The 19247-nt window shown below is 42.7% G+C and overlaps 1 protein-coding gene across 1 annotated transcript in view; it reads left to right on the top strand.

Annotated features, from left to right (window-relative positions):
• The first annotated feature begins 208 nt into the window (after window positions 1-208).
• The window catches only part of NVL (nuclear VCP like), a 43361-nt gene continuing 24322 nt past the window's right edge, over window positions 209-19247 (top strand). Inside the window, exons 1-14 of the mRNA XM_054170395.1 lie at window positions 209-265; window positions 947-1020; window positions 2244-2296; window positions 2385-2481; window positions 4061-4115; window positions 4986-5252; window positions 5970-6096; window positions 6558-6634; window positions 7611-7745; window positions 9970-10071; window positions 13256-13373; window positions 13855-13999; window positions 16266-16536; window positions 18446-18664. Of these exons, the coding sequence (XP_054026370.1) occupies window positions 209-265; window positions 947-1020; window positions 2244-2296; window positions 2385-2481; window positions 4061-4115; window positions 4986-5252; window positions 5970-6096; window positions 6558-6634; window positions 7611-7745; window positions 9970-10071; window positions 13256-13373; window positions 13855-13999; window positions 16266-16536; window positions 18446-18664 (1797 nt within the window). The remainder of the gene's footprint in view (window positions 266-946; window positions 1021-2243; window positions 2297-2384; window positions 2482-4060; window positions 4116-4985; window positions 5253-5969; window positions 6097-6557; window positions 6635-7610; window positions 7746-9969; window positions 10072-13255; window positions 13374-13854; window positions 14000-16265; window positions 16537-18445; window positions 18665-19247) is intronic.

The raw sequence follows: 19247 nt of genomic DNA, 5'->3' as shown, positions 1-19247 counted from the left end.
GACCGGGGGTATCTGTTTGAACCTTAATTAGCGGCTCGGTAGGTCAGAGGCGGAAGAAGAGCGTTCCCAGATTAGGACGCCTCCCGTGCTGGGCCCGTCAGGTCTGCTGGTGTAGGCGGGCGACACGAAGGGGGCCTGAGGCGGCGCGGCTGGGACAGTCCCCGTGCTGGTGGAGAGGCCCTCGGCTGGTGAGAGCGGCGGAGCGGCGATGCGAAGCCGGCCAGGGCACTTCGTGGACCTGCGGCTGAAGCAACGTATTAAGCAGGTATCGACCGGGGCAGACAGCGTCGCCTAGCCGGCAGCTCTCGGCTCCGCGGGCCGGCGGTGGCGGCGGCTTGGGGTGGGCTCCATGCGGCCGGCACGGTGGGAATCGCTGGAAGCGGCCTGGAGCATCTAGCCCGCGCAGGTGCGGGAGGGGAGGGCAGCGGGCGCCAAACGCCGGCCTTGTCTCTCAGGGCTTTAAAAAGACTAAATTTGCTCTCCCCAAGCTTCAATTCATTCCCCCTTGTCTTATCACTACAAGCCCTTGTAAAAAAGTCCCTCCCCGGCTTTCTTGTGGCCCCTTTCAGGTACTAGAGAGCTGCTCTAAGGTCTCTCTGAAGCCGCCTTTTCTTCAGGCTGGACAGCCCCAACTTTCTTGTCCCCATAGGGGAGGTGCTCCAGCCCTCTGATCATCTTCGTGGCCCTTCATGACCTCCTCCAGCAGTTCCAGCAGAAGTCACTGAAGCACCAAAATAAAACATGCTGCTTTTCCCCAAAAAACCATAGATACCTAATCATCTGTGTCTTAGTGTTTTCTAGGTGTGTTCAAAGGCAGTTCAGAGCTCTTTCTGATTTTCATTTTGACTTCGAAGAGTACTAGAGTTTGAAATAGGTGTATTTGATCTAACTGTTCAGATGAGGTGATTGACAAAGATTTTATTCACTGTTTAAAATTTCATTTCAGTATCTTGCAAGCAATAAGTGTGGCCAGTATGTCGACATCAGAATTCTAGCCTCTGATTTGCAGAAAACCTACAGGTGAGCGAAGATTTGTGTCCTTATATTCTGCATTCAAAACATGGAATACATTATTTTGTTATATTGCATTTATGTGTTTTTAATCCAAATTTTAATTTGCCTTATGTTCAGTACAAGTTGTTGAGCTTGATTGAAATTATAAGGTAGATACGCTTAGGGATGTGGTTCAGTGGTAGTAGCTTAGCAGTAGTGGTGGGAACATGAGCTCTAGGTGAGCAGTTGGACTTGATCTCAGAAGTCTCTTCCAGTGTCACAGGTCTGTGGTTCTATGATCATTTCCATTCTAGTGTTTTCCTCTGCAGATATATCTAACAACTTAAATTTTATTAGTGAATTGGCATGACAAGATCTAGTTGTGGTTTGTAGGGTTGTTTTGTGTCTGTGGTTTGGTTTTGGTTTGACTTTTATTGAACAGCTACAGATGCATTGCAGCACATTGGTCCATACTCCAGTAAGCCTTAATAAGTGTGAGGGAAAGTAACACTTAAGTGCAGGGAAATGCAGGTTTCACTAAGACACTAAATCTCACTCATCTGCTCAGCAGAACAGTGAGCCTTGCCTCGCTGTGTTTTTCTGAGTGAGGAGCAAGGTTGTATTGCAGTAGATCATTGGTGGGTGTCAGGGTTAATGAAGGTGGAGAAGTATATTCATTCCTGTTTGCATATTCTATTTATTAGTGCCTTGTTAGAGAAAAGCATCCAAAGTAAGAGTTTTGGTTTCCCATAGGTCTTGGGGTTTGGTTTGGGGTTTTTTTGCATTTCAATGTTTTGGTTTTGGGGTTTTGTCCCTTCTTGGTGATTTTTGTTTATATTTAAGAATGCTCATTAAATCCATTTTTCTTATAGTGACCATTTTGTTATGTTATCCTTGCTGTCCTTTCTGGACTGTAGCCTCTATGTGTTTGGTTTTGTTTGACTTAAAGCAAAAAAATTAGTAGTGTTGTGACACCCAGTGTGCTCATTTGTGCATTGCTGCTTCTCTATAGCTACAGAGAAAGAGGACCTTGCTAACTTTTAGAGACCAGTATAGTTTAGTGGGTTTGTTTCCTGCCAGTGATTGAGCTCTTCCAGGCTTAAGAAAAAACAGTCACTATGTAGAAGCTTGGGTATCAGTTTAAAATGTTGTGGGTTTGTTAGTTTCTTTTTTTTTCCACTGAGGATGAAGACATGTTGACTGGAAAAAGCAATTGGTGTAACCTGTTTGTTTTGTTGCTGTTTTTCCAGTGTAGAATATGGACGAAGAAAAAGAAATGCTTTTAGACTACAAGTTGAAAAAGGTACTTCTGCTGCTGTGATGTCCAAGATACCAAATTCTTTGATTGTGCTTTGGCTGTTTTCTTAACATGTTTTAACTTTTCCTTTCAGTGTTTGGAATAATCAGTAATGAGAAAGAACAGGAAGATTTAGCAGTTTTAGAGGCTGAACATGTGGCAAAAAGAGCAAGACAACAGGAGAAAAACGAGTAAGAAGAACTTGTACCATTAGATTAATGATGCCAGTAGTATTATCATTTCTGAAAAGGTTTCTGTCTTCATATTATTGCATTTTGATAGTTTAAAGATCACAGATAAAGCCTAGATTTTCCATAGGCTTGTCTTCATCAGAAGTTACCTACAACTAATGAAAGCACTTTTTCTTACCTAGGACAAGCAGATACTAGAGCAAATCATGATTTCTCTGTTATATGTTGCATATATTTTTATAAATATATATAGTTAGTGGATATCCTTGGGGCTTCCTTGATAGTTTTCCACATAACACCACAGTCCTCATGCAGTTTAGTTCCTTTGTTTTCTTCTTAGTCTTTTTTGGGTGTGAGAGATACTAGCTTAATCTGAGAGACAGGCTAATTAAGAGTAAGTATCTACTGGGTATGAGATGGGGATTAAGATTTCCTGACTCGTAACCTTGTGCATAGTCCCACAGATCATTCTGGTTTCTCTAAGGTGTGAGAGATTAAAGATCTCCCTCTCTACTCTGCCCTGGTGAGACCACACCTGGAATACTGTATCCAGTTTTGGGCTCCCCAGTTCAAGAGAGACAGAGATCTACTGGAGAGAGTCTAATGAAGAGATACGAGGACAATTGAGGGACTCGACATCTCTCCTGTGAAGAAAGACTGAGAGAACTGGGGCAGTTGAGTCTGGAGAAGTGAAGGCTGAGAGGGGATCTTATTAATGTCTATAAATATCTGAGGGGTTGTTGTTCTTCTACCCACCACCTCCCCAGGCAGCCCATTCCAATGGGCAATCACTCTCTCTGTGTAGACCTTCTTCCTAACATCCAGCCTAAACCTCCCCTGGTGCAGCTTGAGGCCGTGTCCTCTTGTTCTGGTGCTGGTTGCGTGGGAGAAGAGACCAACCCCCACCTGTCTACAACCTCCCTTCAGGTAGTTGTAGAGAGCAATAAGGTCACCCCTGAGTCCCCTCTTCTCCAGACTAAGCAACCCCAGCTCCGTCAGTCTCTCCTCATAGGGCTTGTGTTCCAAACCCCTCACCAACTTCGTTGCCCTTCTCTGGACACATTCCAGCAAGTCAACCTCCTTCCTAAACTGAGGGGCCCAGAACTGGACACAGTACTCAAGGTGATCCTGCTTTGGCAGGGGAGGTGGACCCGATGATCTCTGGAGGTCCCTTCCAGCCCCTAACATTCTATAATTCTATGAAATTAGAAAGTTTGTCACAAGGATGAGTCTAGATCAGCAGTGATTTGCTACTACTTCCCTCATGCCAGCATTGGTGATTGTGTGATCTCTTAGTGAACTGAATCAAACTGATCCTACATCACTTGTTTTTTAGGACTGTGTTTCAGCCAGATCACCAAATTGATCCAAATCATCACAGTCTTGGAAATGATGCAGTTTTCACTCTTCATAGTCATAAATATCAAGCCTGTAGATCAGATTTTTTTTCCCTCCAGTTTTAGACTACATATCATAGTTCTGGGGAACCAGGTTGTGGAAATTGCATTCATTTTGTTTTGTGGATGTGTCACTTGTAGTTCTGCCCTGATAATAATGTTGGTCTTCCTTCCATGTAAAGGGCTGCAGGAAGTGCCACAGATACCTCTGATTATGATGAATATCCAGAAGATCTGGTAAGTTGTATTTTGTTATGGCTTCATTTGCATCACCCATGATTCTGTGTTGTGAAATTGCAACGCACTTGGGGAGTTTAAAAGTGGAGATGAAGATGATGCACGGTCAGAGCTGGCAATTCCAACTTACAATCTACAAAGCTAAAAAGAGGCTATTTTCTGAATAGAAGGAAGGAAGCTGTGGTAGGGAATCTCTTTTGAGGAAAGCACACTAGGGATTGGAAGTATTTGGCTATAAAGTTAATGAAATGATTGAAGGAACTGACATATGGAACTTGTAGTAAAAGAGGTGACTGTCAATTAACAGGGCTTATTTGAGGATAAATAGCAAAGGCTGCTGTTTCTTCAACCAGCAGATGTATTTATATGCAGTCATTTCATTTGCAGAGGAATGGGTTGGAAGGTGCATGGTCTAGGGGGACCTCATAGCTACCTTCCAATACCTGAAGGGAACCTGCAGGAAGGCTGGAGAAGGACTTGTAAGGGTATCTAGCAACAGGACAAGGGGGAATGGTTTTAAGATGAGGGAGAGTAGGATTAGACTGGATCTTAGAAAGAAGTTCTTCAGTATAATGGTGGTGAGACTCTGGAATGAGTTGCCCAGGGAGGTTGTGAATGCTCCCTCCCTAAAGGTCTTCAAGGCCAGGTTGGATGAGGCTTTGAGAAAGAAGTCTAGTTGAGAGATGTTGAGATGGCAGGGAGATTGGAGCAGATGATCTCTAAGGTCCCTTCCAACCTGAGCCATTTTATGATTCTACATTTACCAGCTGAGACAATGCTGAATAGTTGCTCATGTTTTCATTGGCCTCTTGATATAAATAATCCACATTATAACCTGTGCCTTTTCCTTTAAAATACATGAATCTGCAGTCCACAAATCACATGAACAGTTCTCTGCTGAGCTTATACAAGAAAGGAAATCCTGATTCTGCTCCAGCCACTCCAAAAACTGAACCAGTGGAAACCCCCACTCCTGTGAGAACAGCACCTCAAACAAGCACCCTCTCATCAGGAGCACAGGTTGGAACACGTGTCTCTGAAGGTGGCTGGTTCATTGATAAAACTCCCTGTGGAAAAGACTTTTTCATTGACCTTTCTGAGGATGGAGAAGGAGATGAGAAGAAACTGATTTCTGAGGTACTGTGTTTTACAAACCCAGTGTGATTTAAATAGCAAGCAGAAATATAGTAATAACTTCTGGATAGACTGGCTCCTAAGTCACTCTCTGTCTTCCCCTGGTAAGTGCAGCACCATGCAGCTTTAATTCTGCTAAGATGAGGATGGAGGCTGGCAGGCCAGTTCTCCTGCTCTACTCTGCCCTGGGAGGCCTTATCTGGAGTACTGTGTGCAGTTCTGGGCTCCCAATTCAAGAAGGACAGGGAACTGCTTGAGAGAGTACAGCAAAGGGCTACAAAGGTGATTAAAGGACTAGAACATCTGTCTTAGGAAGAAAGGTTGAGGGACTTGGGGCTTTTTAGCCTAGAGAATAGAAGACTGAGGGGGGATCTTATCAGTGCTTATAAATATTTAAAGGGTGGGTGTCAGGAGGATGAGGCCAGTCTTCTCAATGGTGCCCAGTGACGGGACAAGAGGCAATGGGCACAAACTTGAATGTAGGAAGTTCCATCTAAACATGAGAAGGGATTTCTTAATGCTAAGCATGGTGGAGCACTGGAGCAGGTCGCCCAAAGAGATGGTGAAGTCTCCATTTCTGGAGTCTTTAAATATCAAATATTGTGTCTTAAATAGAGCATCAGAGAAGATTACTTAAGAATACATTTTATTCTTAAGCATTTGCAGAAATTCATTGGCTCAGAAGGTTTTGTATGTCATAATTCTGGTTTTATGCCCTAGAAATCAACAGAATTTTCTGTCTTGGAGAGTGAAAGAAAGAAGACAAAGGATAAGAGAGCAAAAAGGAAAAAAGAAGTACTTACAGATGTAGATGGAGAAATTAATTCCATCTTACTTAAAGAGAAAGGTGAGAAGTTACTTTTGGTGTGCTGCTTCAAATAAAGACATGGTATCTGGGGAAAAGCTTCTGAAACAGTCTGCCCAGAAAGGTTGTGGAGTCTCCTGTAAAGACTTTCAAAACCCACCTGGATGTGTTCTTGTGTGACCTGCCCTAAGTGATCCTGCTTTGACAAGGGGGTTAGACTCAATCTCTGGATGTGCCTCCCAACCCCTGCCACTATGACTGGAATCCATCAATGGAGAAGTGTTTCCTGAGGTTCAGAGAAGTGACCTCAAATGGAATGGTTTTTCCTAAGAAATTTAGCTTTAATGTACTAAAAAAAATATTTCAGTCCTGTGTCTACTACCAAAAAATAACAGTACACCCTAAGCTTAGCTAATTGTTTAGACTGAGTACACTTTTGTTTGATGTTGGGAACTGATGTTATGCTATATTTAAATGTGCATAACTTTTTTTCTCCTTAACAGTTAGAAGGAAGGGACCAGAGCTTTACCACCCTTCAGTGAAGTTTGCAGATGTAGGAGGCAATGATGAAACTTTAAAGGTTAGTTAAAATTGTATTTGTGGGCTACAGAATGCACTGAATAAAATATTGCATGAAAAATGACAAAGATGAGATTTGGCAGAATTCATCTGCATGGCACTGAGAAGAGTTGCTTATGCCAGCAGCATTGAAGTTTTGTGTGCTTGGGTTTGTTTTTTTCTCCCCTTTGATTAATTTTTCTGAAAGCAGTTACATAAATTGAGGCAGAGTAGCTGAAAAGTTGTCTGACAAAAAAGGACCTGGGGGTGCTGATTCACAGCCAGATGAATGTGAGCCAGCAGTGTGCCCAGGTGGCCAAGAATGCCAATAGCATCTTGGCCTGGATCAGCAATAGTGTGGCCAGCAGGAGTAAAGAAGTGATCGTGCCCCTGTACTCACCACTGGTAGGGCTGCACCTTCAATGCTGGGTTCAGTTTTGGGCCCCACTAGAAGAAAGACACTGAGGTGCTGGAGCATGTCCAGGAAGGGCAACAAAGATGGTGAAGGGTTGGGAGAACAGGTCTGGTGAGGAGCAGCTCAGGGAACTGGGATTGTTTAGTCCAGAGAAGAGGCTGATGGGAGACCTCACTGTCTTCAACTCCCTGAAAGGAGGTCGGAGTGAGGTGGAGATGGGTCTTTTCTCCTGGTGTCAGGTGATAAAATGAGAGGAAAGGGCCTCAAGTTGTGCCAGTTGTGACCATTCCTGAAAGAGTGGTCAGGCATTTGATCAGGGAGGTGGTGGAGTCGCCATCCCTGGCAGTGTTCAAGAAACAGATGGCCATGGCACTTTGGGACATGGTTGAATGGCCATGGTGGTCTTAGGTTGCTGGTTGGACTTGATGAACATAGAGGTCTTTTCCCACTGAAACAATTTTACAACTCTGTGGAACTACATTACTAACCAGAACCAGCTTTATTTTAACCTGACTGTGATGTTAGCAATCTGTAATATTAATTTCTGAAATTGGAATGAAGGCCTCTCTCTCGTCACTAACAGGAAATATGCAAGATGCTCATTCACCTGCGTCACCCCGAAGTCTATAACCAGTTAGGTGTGGTTCCACCTCGCGGTTTTCTTTTACACGGACCACCAGGATGTGGAAAGACACTGCTTGCACAGGCAATTGCTGGGGTGAGATAGATTTACATTGTCAGTTTCTTCTTCTGATTTGTATTTAGAGAGGGGAAAAAAATAGTCCTCTTCATGGTAGTCCTCTTTTTATCTCTCTTCTCTCCTTCCTATCTTAGTCTAAAATATGTTCATCCTCACTTCCATCATTTGAATTCTGTCTGAATCTATGCTTGATGGACTCTCATATGTGAAGAGGCAACGTAATGTTTTATGTTTGACCTAATTCTTTTGAGTTGTTGCCAGGACAGCAATCACCAGAAAGGTAGAGGGGTTGGAAGGGACCTCTGAAGATAAGTCTCTGACCCCGCTGCCAAAGCAGGATCAGCTAGAGCAGATCACACAGGAACACATCCAGATGGGTCTTAAAAGCCTCTAGACAAGGATATACCACAACCTTTTTGGGCTGTCTGTTCCAGTTCTGCTTTTTTTTTTTTTTTTTTCTTATGTTGAGGTGGAACTTTCTATGTTCCAGTTGGTATCCACTGCCCCATGCCCTGTCACAGGACAAGACACTAGCATATTCTTCTGGATACACACCCTTCACATGCTTGTACACATTGATAAGATACCCTCTCAGCCTGCTCTTTTCGAGGCTAAAGAGCCCCCTCTGTCATCAGAAAGATGTTCCAGTCCTTTAACCATCCTCTGTTGGCCACTCTCTAGTGTATCACTGAAAACAATACTCCAGATGTGGTCTCACCAGGGCAGAGTAGAAGGGGAGGGGAACCTCCCTTGACCTGCTGGCCACAATCTTCTTAATGCACCCAAGGATACCGTTAGCCTTCTTGCCCACAAGAACATCCAGCACGTCCCATGCTGTCTAGCAGGACTCAAAGGTGTGGGTATTGAGAAGGCTATAAATGGAAGATTCTCATGGTTAAATTTGCCATAGTGTTCTGTTCTAAAGTCTAGATTCAGCTTTCCCATCTTTTATGAGGCATTACATTGGTGCTATTGGGTGGCATCTGTTAAACAGTGATTTCTGAGTTTCAAAACTGGGTGTCTCCTTGCCTATTCCAAACTAATGATTTCAGAGCATGTGACATTATTGGTATTTGTAGTTTGGTGTGTGGTGAGGCTGCTGTGCTGCCCTATGCCTGTTTTGGATGTAAATCTAGGCTCTATTTAGGGCTATTCAGTGATACACTTTAATAGAGTTGTTCCTTAAATGTCAGAGATTATAACCTTAAATTTAAATGTGTGTAAATTATGAACTTATGTGGTGCAGATTTTATCTTAGAAAGAAAATACTGATGTTTATTCCTTAAATGTCAGTTAGACCCTTCTGACATTATGATTAAAATGTTATAATTAAAAAAGATGCAAGGAGTTTTTTAATCACAGAATGGCTTAGGTTGGAGGAGGTCTTAGAGATCATCTACTCCAATCTCCCTGCCATGGGCAGGGATGTCTCTCAACTAGACTTGCTTGCTCAAGGCTTCATCCAGCCTGGCCTTGAAAACCTCCAGTGAGGAAACATCCATAACCTCCCTGGGGCAATTCATTCCAGAGTCCCACCACCCTTGTGCTGAAGAACTTACTCTGAAGACCCAGCCTAGTCCTATGCTCCCTCAGCTTAAAACCACTCCCCTTTGTCCTGTTGCTTGACATAAGATTGGTTGTACCAAAACAATTCCTCCTCCTTGTCTCTTCTCACTTTGTGTCTCTGAAGAGATACTAACTTGCTCCTGCTTGACCTTGGCTGCATTGTTTTGGTTAAGTGTAACAGCAACTTTCTCTGCTCCTTTCTCCCTTTTGGACAGGGTAGTGGAGGTGCAGAGAGACAGCTTCCCTGGTCTCTTGACCCAGGAGGGTTCTTGTGTTGTTTGTTAATTGTAAATCTCTGTAAATATTGTGTATTTGTACATATTCATTGCATTCCATTGTAGATTGTAGTTTTGCCTGTAAATACAGCTTTCATTTGCTGCCAGCTGAGCTGGTCTGGCAAAGTTAATGCTGGGGGGAAAATTTCAACCCTCCACACATCGGAACAGGCTGCCCAGCAAGGTGGTTGAGTCACCATCCCTGGAGGTGTTTAAAGCCTGTGTAGATGTGATGTTTGGGGATAGGGCTTAGTGGTAGACTTGGTAGAGTTAATGGTTGGACTCAATAATCTCAAAGGTTTTTTTCCAACCTAAATGTCTCTATGGTATTGGAAAATGTTTGTCCTCTAGGACAGGCAACATTTCTAATCTCTGGATATCACATTCATTGTCTCTTTCAGGAACTTGAGCTCCCGATGCTGAAAGTAGCAGCAACAGAGATGGTATCTGGAGTGTCAGGAGAATCTGAGCAGAAACTGAGAGAATTGTTTGAGCAGGCTGTGGTGAGGCACCCATTGGAAATAACAGCATGAATTGTTTGTCCTTTTCTTTGTAAAGATTTAGAACTTGTTGCTGTGGTTTGAATTCGACTGAATATTAGTGAGTGGATCTTTATACTGCTGCACACAAGTCATAGTGTCTCCCCTTCTGTAACCACAATTCCATTGTACTGTCATGCTGTCATGGGGCACAAAGATGACTGTTCTGAAATCATGACAAAAGACAGTTCCTGGTATCCATGTAAAGAGAACACTATAAATTATTTACTTATTTGGAGCTGCTTAGCTTCATAGAAAAAATATGTAAGAGTAGTTCACTGTGGGTTTTTGTTGTTGTTGTTACAGGGGATTTTTGCTGGGTTTGTATGGCTTGGAACTTGAGTGAACCTGAGAGGCTTAAGACTCGAAGGGTTTAGATATAAAATAAGAAATGTGGGACAAGTATCATACAAGCAGGAGTTCAGTTACAGTTGAAGTCTTCCTTTAGTATCATAGAATCAATAAGGTTGAAAAAGACTTCAAAGCTCATCAAGTCCAACCTGTCACCTGAGACCTCATGACTACTAAACCATGGCACCAAGTGCCATGTCCAATCCCCTCTTGAACACCTCCAGGGATGGGGACTCTACCACCTCCCTGGGCAGCCCATTCCAACAGCTAACAACTCTCTCTGTGAAGAACTTTCTCCTCACCTCCAGCCTAAACTTCCCCTGGTGCAGCTTGAGACTGTGTCCTCTTGTTCTGGTGCTGGTTGCCCGGGAGAGGCGACCAACCCCCTCCTGTCTACAACCTCCCTTCAGGTAGTTGTAGAAAGCAATAAGGTCTCCCCTTTGCCTCCTCTGCTCCAGGCTAAACAATCCCAGCTCCCTCAGCCTCTCCTTGTAGGGTTTGTACTCGAGGCCTCTCCCCAGCCTCGATGCCCTTCTCTGGATACATTCAAGAGTCTCAATGTCCTTCTTTAGTGTGACTTCCAGACCTAGGAAGAAGCAAGGAGACTCAGACAGGTTGAAATAATTTTAATTTTTTTAAATGGAGATTTTTCTTTTTCTTTTTCTTTTTTTTTTTTTGTTGTGGCTAATGTTTTATTTCATGCAGATGGTTTTCTGTTCCTTATCTCTGAGAACGTTCTGGGTTTCCAACTTCATTCCATTTTTTAACTCTCCCCTACCACTGCATATAGGTGTTTAGAGTATGCTCCTGTTAAAAAGGATGCTGAACAGGACAAAAGATGGATTGTGAAGCTGCTAGATTATTGTGTTTCATAGAATGGGTGAATCACAGAATGGTTTGGGTTGGAAGAGACCTTTAAAGATGATCTGATGCAGTTTATACTACATTTTAATTTTTAGAAAGCCATGGTTAGGTGTTGTTCAGAATAAAATTGAATAAATAAACACCCAGAGTTTTTAGAAATTAAGTATTTTGTATGTATAGTGATTGAGGGGAGGTTGCTGTAAAAGTAACTGTTGAAGAATATGAATGTATTGCTTAAAATATGCTTAAATAGAAATTCTCTTGCCTTTCTTATAGTCCTTCACATTCACTTTAAGTAGTTGTTCCACATATTTTGTGGTACAGTTTTTGTGTGCAAGGTAAAATACATGTCTTCACATTATCCATGTGGAATGGAATCTTTATAGTGGAAGAAAAACTGTCTAGCAGGTCTGGGAAGGTTCTTCTCCCCCTCTACTCTGCTCTGGTGAGACCACACCTGGAATACTGTATCTAGTTTTGGGCTCCCCAGTCTAAAGAGAGACTAGGATTTGTTGGAGGGAGTCCAACAGAGAGCTAAGAGGATGATTGCAAGACTTGAACCTCTCTCTTACAAAGAAAGACTGAGACCTGGGGCTGTTCAGTCTTGAGAAGGCTGAGAGGGGATCTTATCAATGTCTATAAATATCTGAAAGGTGGGTGTCAAGATGAAGTTGATGCTATGGTCAGTGGTGCCTGGTGATAGGACCAGGGACAGTGGATACAAGCTGGAACACAGGAAGTTTCACCTCAACATGAGGAGAAACTTCTTTACTGTGAGGGTGACAGAGCCCTGCAACAGGCTGCCCAGAGAGGTTGTGGAATCTCTTTCCCTAGAGACTTTTAAAACCTGTTTGGATGCATTCCTGTGTGACTTGCCCTAGGTGATCCTGCTTTTGCAGGTGGATTGGACTAGACAGTCTTCAGAGGTCTCTTTGATCCCCTATCATGCTATGATTCTATGAACCTTCAGAGCTTTTTCTCTCTGCCAGCAGAAAAATGAACAGCCGCTAGATGGCGCAGCTTCTACCTGGTAACACTGCAAGGGTTTTAGAACGCACGTTTGCAATGGGACTGTTTTTGAAGAAGATTCTAGTGTTTTCCTTTAGTATTGCTTTGTGCTTCGAGTGCTTTTGGACCCTTCACCAGCTTTGTTGCCTTCTCTGGACACGCTCCAGCACCTAAATGTCTTTCTTGTAGTGAGGGGCCCAAAACTGAACCCAGTATACAAGGTGTGGCCTCACCAGTTCCAAGTACAGGGTCACAATCACTCACTCCTGCTGGCCCCACCGTTCCTGATCCAGGCCAGGGTAAAGCAATATAGAGATACATATGAATTTTAAACAAGATGTAGAGACATTTTTAATCTCATGCCTTAGCATAGCCTGAGCTAAGCATAGTTTTGTTGTCTGGTGGCACCCAAAATGGTTAATAGAATTGTTCCAGGATAGGTTGACCTGCAGTAGGTTGACTGAGGGAACTGGGGTTACTTAGCCTGGAGAGGAGGAGGCTCAGGTGAGACCTTATTGCTCTCTACAACTACCTGAAGGGAGGTTGTAGACAGGAGAGGGTTGGTCTCCTCTCCCGGGCAACCAGCACCAGAACAAGAGGACACAGTTTCAAACTGCACCAGGGGAGGTTTAGGCTGGAGGTTAGGAAGAAATTCTACAGAGAGAGAGTGATTGCCCATTGGAATGGGCTGCCTGGGGAGGTGGTAGAGTCACCATCATTGGAGGTGTTTAGGAGGAGACTTGGTAGGGTGCTTAGTTGCATGGTTTAGTTGATTAGGTGGTGTTGGATAATAGGTTGGACTTGAAGGTCTCTTCCAACCTGGGTTATTCTATTCTAGTAGTTACAAAATCTGAAAATCTGAAAAATGTCTTTCATAATCCACTGTCAGTACAATTCTGTAATTATTAATACTTCTTGTTGCTAGTCCAGTGCACCATGTGTCCTTTTCATTGACGAGATTGATGCAATCACCCCAAAAAGAGAAGTGGCATCGAAGGACATGGAGCGGAGAATTGTTGCTCAGTTCCTAACTTGCATGGATGGTCAGTTTCAGGAGCAGCTGTACTAAGCTAAGCTTTCTCATTATCAGACTCAGTGTCTGCTTTCCTTCAACAGAGACTTGTGGGTACTTTAGTGGAGGTAGTGGTAATAATTTTTCATATTTTGGCACAATTTACCTGGGGGTGATGGTGGGACGATTTTAATGAATTCGAGAGGATGTTACTACATTATTTTGGCAGTGGTCTGTACAGCATTATAGAAAACTGTCTATTGTATAAAGAGATATAATGGGGAAATGTGTCAAATGTAAATTGAAATGCTTATTTTTGCCTGATTCTGCAAAATGCAAATCCTAGGTAGTAGAAATCGGGATGAACAGCAGTTTAGTGTGCCTGTTGGTTAGTTTATCTCCGCTGCTTTCAGTGTTATTGTGGGGTGCAGAAACCAAGTCCTATAGATACCAGAGCAAAGTTGAGATGGTAAATATGAATACTAACTTCCTTCCTTCCTTCCTTTCTTTAGACTTGAATAATGTGGCTGTCACTACCCAGGTCCTTGTTATTGGAGCAACCAACAGACCTGACTCACTGGACCCTGCACTGAGGCGAGCTGGGAGATTTGATCGAGAAATTTGTTTAGGGATCCCAGATGAGCAAGCAAGAGAAAAGTATGTGTCATAAAGTTTAAGCTTATTTTTGATTAATTAATCGATAAAGAAATACTGCATAAGTTAACATACAAATTTAAGGAAAGTAAGGAGAACATCCTGGCCATTTGCCATCAGGAGCCAGCCCGTGCTTAGATGCTACCTCAAAAGCAAGAAGTTACAGGATACAGACTCTTTATCTGGTCTAGCTGAAGGTTTGACTAGATGACCTTTAAAGGTCCTTTCCAACCCAAACAGCTCTATGATTCTATGAAAGTAGTTAATGGTGTTTAGCCATGTTTGTGCCTGTATGTGCTTATGAATCAGCACGCCTCAAGAGTGAAGACGTTAAGTGTGAATCTACTTTTTGTCCTGGTAGCTGTCTACATTTGGGCTAATTTCCTTCCCTTTTGTGAAAATTTTATTTTAGCAATACACTTAGGGGTTTTCAAGTGGCTTAGCAGTATGGCTGATGGAATCAAATATGTCTTTTCTGTTGTTCAGGAAGTTAAAATTGTGTCTTTGGTCCTCCCATGTAGCTATTAAATTAGGAACATAAATTAAGTTAGCTTGTTTTTTCATCCCCCCAAGCACATACCTTAAGCAATAGGCCTGGATTCTTCCATTCCTTATGGAAATACACAGGTCCAGGCATTAAGCTGAGCTGCAGTCATCTTGGTTTGTGTAGCTGGCCCTTTTTGCTCCAAAGATCCATGACTGTTATTTTAAAAAAGAAAAGTTTGTGTTTTTTTAATTCAAAAGGAACTGCTACTCACTCCCACAACAGCAGAAAGCACAGGAAGGGAAGTCTGAAAACAACTGAGACTTATCTTGTTACAGGAAGGAAATAAAGGTTAAAGGATAAGTTCCTTCTAGCTCAAGTAATCTTAATTCTAGGTTTGGGGGGTAAAAAAAAAGACAAACTCCTCTGCTTGCAGCATGGCTCACTTTGTGTTCACAAACTTGCAGAATGGTTTAGGTTAGGAAGGACTTCAGACATCATCTACTCCAAATCCCTTGCCATGAGCAGGGACACCTACCCATGTGTTGTCATCAGTACTTACTGACTGCTATTCTGTCTTTCCCCCTTTGCTCTCTTCTGGCCATACCTCCACTTTTTTTTTTCTTTTTTGGATTCTTTCTCCAGATCTACAGCCCTGTAGTAACTGGGTTCCCCTTGGTTGTGTGGTCTACTCTGTCAATTTGGAATCAAACTAAGGTTTAAAATGTCTGTAATATTTAGATTCACCAAAACTAGATTTTACTCACTGATTGATGTTACCTGGTTCACTGAATCATAGAGTGGTAGGGGTTGGACCTCCAGAGATCATCAAATGCAACCCCCCTGCCAAAGCAGCATCACTTATGGCAGGTCACATAGGAATGTATCCAGATGGGTCTTGAAAATCTCTGGAGAAGGAGACTCTACAACCTCTCTGGGCATCCTGTTCCAGTTCTTCATCACCCTCACAGTAAAGAAGTTTTTCCTCATGTTGAGGTGGAACTTCCTGTGTCCCAGTTTGTCTGTTGCCCCGTGTCATATCACAGGACATCACTGAAAAGAGACTGGCACCTTTTTCTTAGCATGCTCCCTTCAGACATTTATAAACATTGGTAAGATCTCCTCTCAGTCTTCTCCAGATTAAATAGAATCATAGAATTGTTAGGGTTGGAAGGGACCTCAAGGATCATCCAGTTCCAACCCCCCTGCCATGGGCAGGGACACCTCACACTAGATCAGGTTGCCCAGAGCCACATCCTGCCAGGCCTTAAAAGCCTCCAGAGATGGGGCTTTTACCACCTCCCTTGAGCAACCTATTCCAGTGTTTCACCACTCTCATGGTGAAAAACTTCTTCCTAACATCCAATCTCAATTTACCCATTTCTATATTTTTCCCATTCCCCTAGTCCCAGGTCTCTCAGCCTTTCCTCATCAGACATGTTCCAGTCCCTTAATCATCCTTGTAGCTCTCTGTTGGACAACCTCTAGTGCATCACTGCCCCTCTTGAACTGGGGAGCCCAGAACTGGACACAATACTGCATCTGTGGCCTCACCAGGGCAGAGTAGAGGGGGAGGTTGGTGCTGCTGTTTGTTTTAAAAGCTGAAAGGAAATACATAGCATCACTTTGTTGGTTTCTCCCTAGTTAAGTGAAAACTGTTCTTATTGTATGTCAGTTCATGTGGACTCAAAGGGATCTTGAATCAGTGCTGTTTGTTTTCATACGGAAATTTTAAAAGCCATAGATTCATCTTTATTTTGTTGTTCTTTCTCCCTTCTGGATTAGAATTCTTCAGACTTTGTGTCGAAAACTTAAGCTGCCGGAGTCCTTTGAATTCAATCATTTAGCGCGGTTGACTCCGGGTTACGTTGGTGCTGATCTGATGGCACTTTGTCGTGAGGCAGCAATGTGCACAGTGAACAGGGTCCTCATAACATCTGAGAAGCAGGAAGGGAAACACACACACAGTGAAGGAAACACAGCTGAAGAAAGCATGGGAACAGGAACAGACATCATGGTGGAAGAGGCTCCCAGACAACTAGAATTTCCTCCTAAGGTATTTGTTCCTTGAACAATCTATGGTCAATGTAACATTAAACTCAGACTTAAAAATACCAGCTCCTAATCCAGGAGCTTAGCTCCCTGTAGCCCACTTTATGGGTCTGAATAAGTGGCTTCCAAACCCCCCACTTTCTAAAAAGAGTGTTAATATTTTACACAGAGAGTAGTTTGTTTCCTTGGGTTTTCTTTTTTGTTGTTTGTGTTGTGTTGTTTTCTAGCAGACCACAGATTAAAATAGTGGCTATATCTCTTGTCAAAAGTATGTCACCTCTAGAGCATTAAAAAAAAAATCAGACTTGGACTGAGGTTTTGACCAGGCTGTTTGCTGTGCCCTCAATGGAATACCTGTTATAATGCCTCAGGCTCCTCTTAACATGATACAGTTAGCCAAAGTCTGTTTAAGTATAGAAATTCTTGGCCCTGCTTCCCAAAATCTGGACTGTGTGCCTTCATTATGTGTAGGCTTCCTGAAGATTTCTCTGAAGAAATAAAACAAAGTGCTTTTAAATCCACATGGTACTCAGATTCTGGTTTTAGAAGGACTGTCAAAGAAAATGGTTATTGTAATTGACAAAAGCTGTAGCAAGCCTTTGCATTAGGGTAAGAGAGTCAAACTGCATGCCTCCCAGTGTTTCCTGGGGCCTGGTGTAGCCAAAAGAAAGCCGGGAGGGGCAGGTAGTTGGGGCTTTTATCAACATCGCCATGATCAAAGGGGTTATTGAGAATGAGGAAGTCTAATCCTAACAGAGCCATATTTTGATAGCTGGCAGGAGGTTGACATAGTCTAATACAGGCTATTGTCATTAAACCCCTTTTATTATGTTTATAAATGGAAGAATAAACATACAAAACCTTTAAAAATCATTCACACAATTCAAGTAAACAAAACTCAGTGGTCTTTGCTGTTTCAGAGGCTCTCTCAACGATTCTATTAAGGAGGGAAGGCTTAAAACACTTCCATTGCTTTGTGTTCAGTTGTAAAGCTATCTTAGTTGCAACAAATAGAAAGTGATACTCTTCCCATACATTGCTCTGGGAAGAATGTGGGAACTTGACAGTAATTTGGTATTTTTTAGTTCTTTGTTTTGATCTGCCTCTGTCTTACAATGAAACTGCTGGTATAGTTTTACATGTGGCACAATATCAGTTTGCTTTGATACTGCCATTCTGTGTAGAACTGGGATACATTTATGCTGTGAAGGTATGAAGTTCTTTGATAATTTATTCTCTCAGTTTCCTCAGTAAAGAACTGATAAGGGAAATTGGGACATACTTGTCTGGGGTGCTGTGTTCTGCAAGATGAAACAGTGTTGAAAAGCATTACTTTGTATCTCTGTTCTGTTTACCCAGACTTCATCAGGGCTTGGTTACAAAACCAGGTCTAATCAAGCCTGCAGAGCTGTGCTGATGACTTGAAGTCAGATTTTGTTGAATAGAAGTGTATGTGTGTGCTGAAATTGTGCTGTTCAGGAGAGGTTTTGGCTTTGTCTGGAGACCAATATCTTATTAAAAATAGATACACATAATATCTATGTATTTTGGAAATCTCAGCACAGAAAGAACTTTCTCCAAATCAGTGTGGGAGAAGCAGTAGGAAAACAAAATGAAGATAAAATGCATGTCCTAGGTCTGTCCCTATAGCATCTAAATGAAGACTGTAGTCTCTCAGCTCAGTGCTTCCACAAATATTACAGTGCCCAGTGCTTTCCTGAAACGTTTTTATCACTATGTTAATTTTTAATGTTATTTTCTGTACTTTGTGTATTGTAGATAATAATTTCTTTCATAGTAATTAATATTACAGTTGAACAAAATACTGCTGTGCAAAAGCCTTTTGAAAGGAAAAGGGCTCTTAATGTAATCCAGTGCATAATCTTTTTCTCTCCTTTTCCATGTACTCAAAGGATGAATTGCAAAGACTTCTGGATTTGCTGAAGAAGCAGGACCCCTTGCCTGAGGAGCAGCTGCAGAAGCTGTGCATCGAGATGAATGATTTCATTGTTGCACTGTCATCGGTGCAACCCTCTGCCAAGAGAGAAGGCTTTGTCACAATCCCTGATGTGACATGGGCAGACATCGGAGCCCTGGAGGATGTTCGGGAGGAGCTGACTATGGCAATATTGGTATGAATTAACCAAAACATCAAAAAATGTTTTGGACTGCAAATAAAACTGTGCTTGTTTGGGTTTTAATATTTAAGGTATAATGTGCTGTGTGACAGTTTTAGGCTGTGCCTTTAAGTAGGGGGCTTTCTCTCGCCACCACATGCTGCCCCTGAGTTCTAAGTGTAAATCTTACATCATCTTCATTTAAAGTAGTCAGGCTTCTATACTTTACTTCAAAATTTGTTACAAGTCTGGTGCATGTACTTCACATTTCACCGAAACACAGAACGATAGAGAGTGGAAGGGACCTCTGAAGATGATTGAGTCCGACCCCCCCTTGCCAGAGCACGATCACCTGAAGCAGATCACATTGGAACATGTCCAGGCAGGCCTTGAAAGTCTCCAGAGACTGAGACTCCAGCACCAATCTGGGCAGCCTGTTCCATTGCTCTGCCACCCTCAAAGTAAAGAAGTTCCTCCTCATGTTTAGATGGAATTTCCTATGTTCAGGTTTATGCTCATTGCCTCTTGTCTTGTCACTTGGGACCACTGAGAAGAGTCTGGCCCCATCTTCCTGACACACACCCCTTAGATATTTGTA

Source organism: Dryobates pubescens, chromosome 2 (assembly GCF_014839835.1).
Source record: "Dryobates pubescens isolate bDryPub1 chromosome 2, bDryPub1.pri, whole genome shotgun sequence".
In the NCBI taxonomy this organism is placed as follows: domain Eukaryota; kingdom Metazoa; phylum Chordata; class Aves; order Piciformes; family Picidae; genus Dryobates; species Dryobates pubescens.
This window is presented reverse-complemented; position numbering and strand designations above follow the sequence as displayed.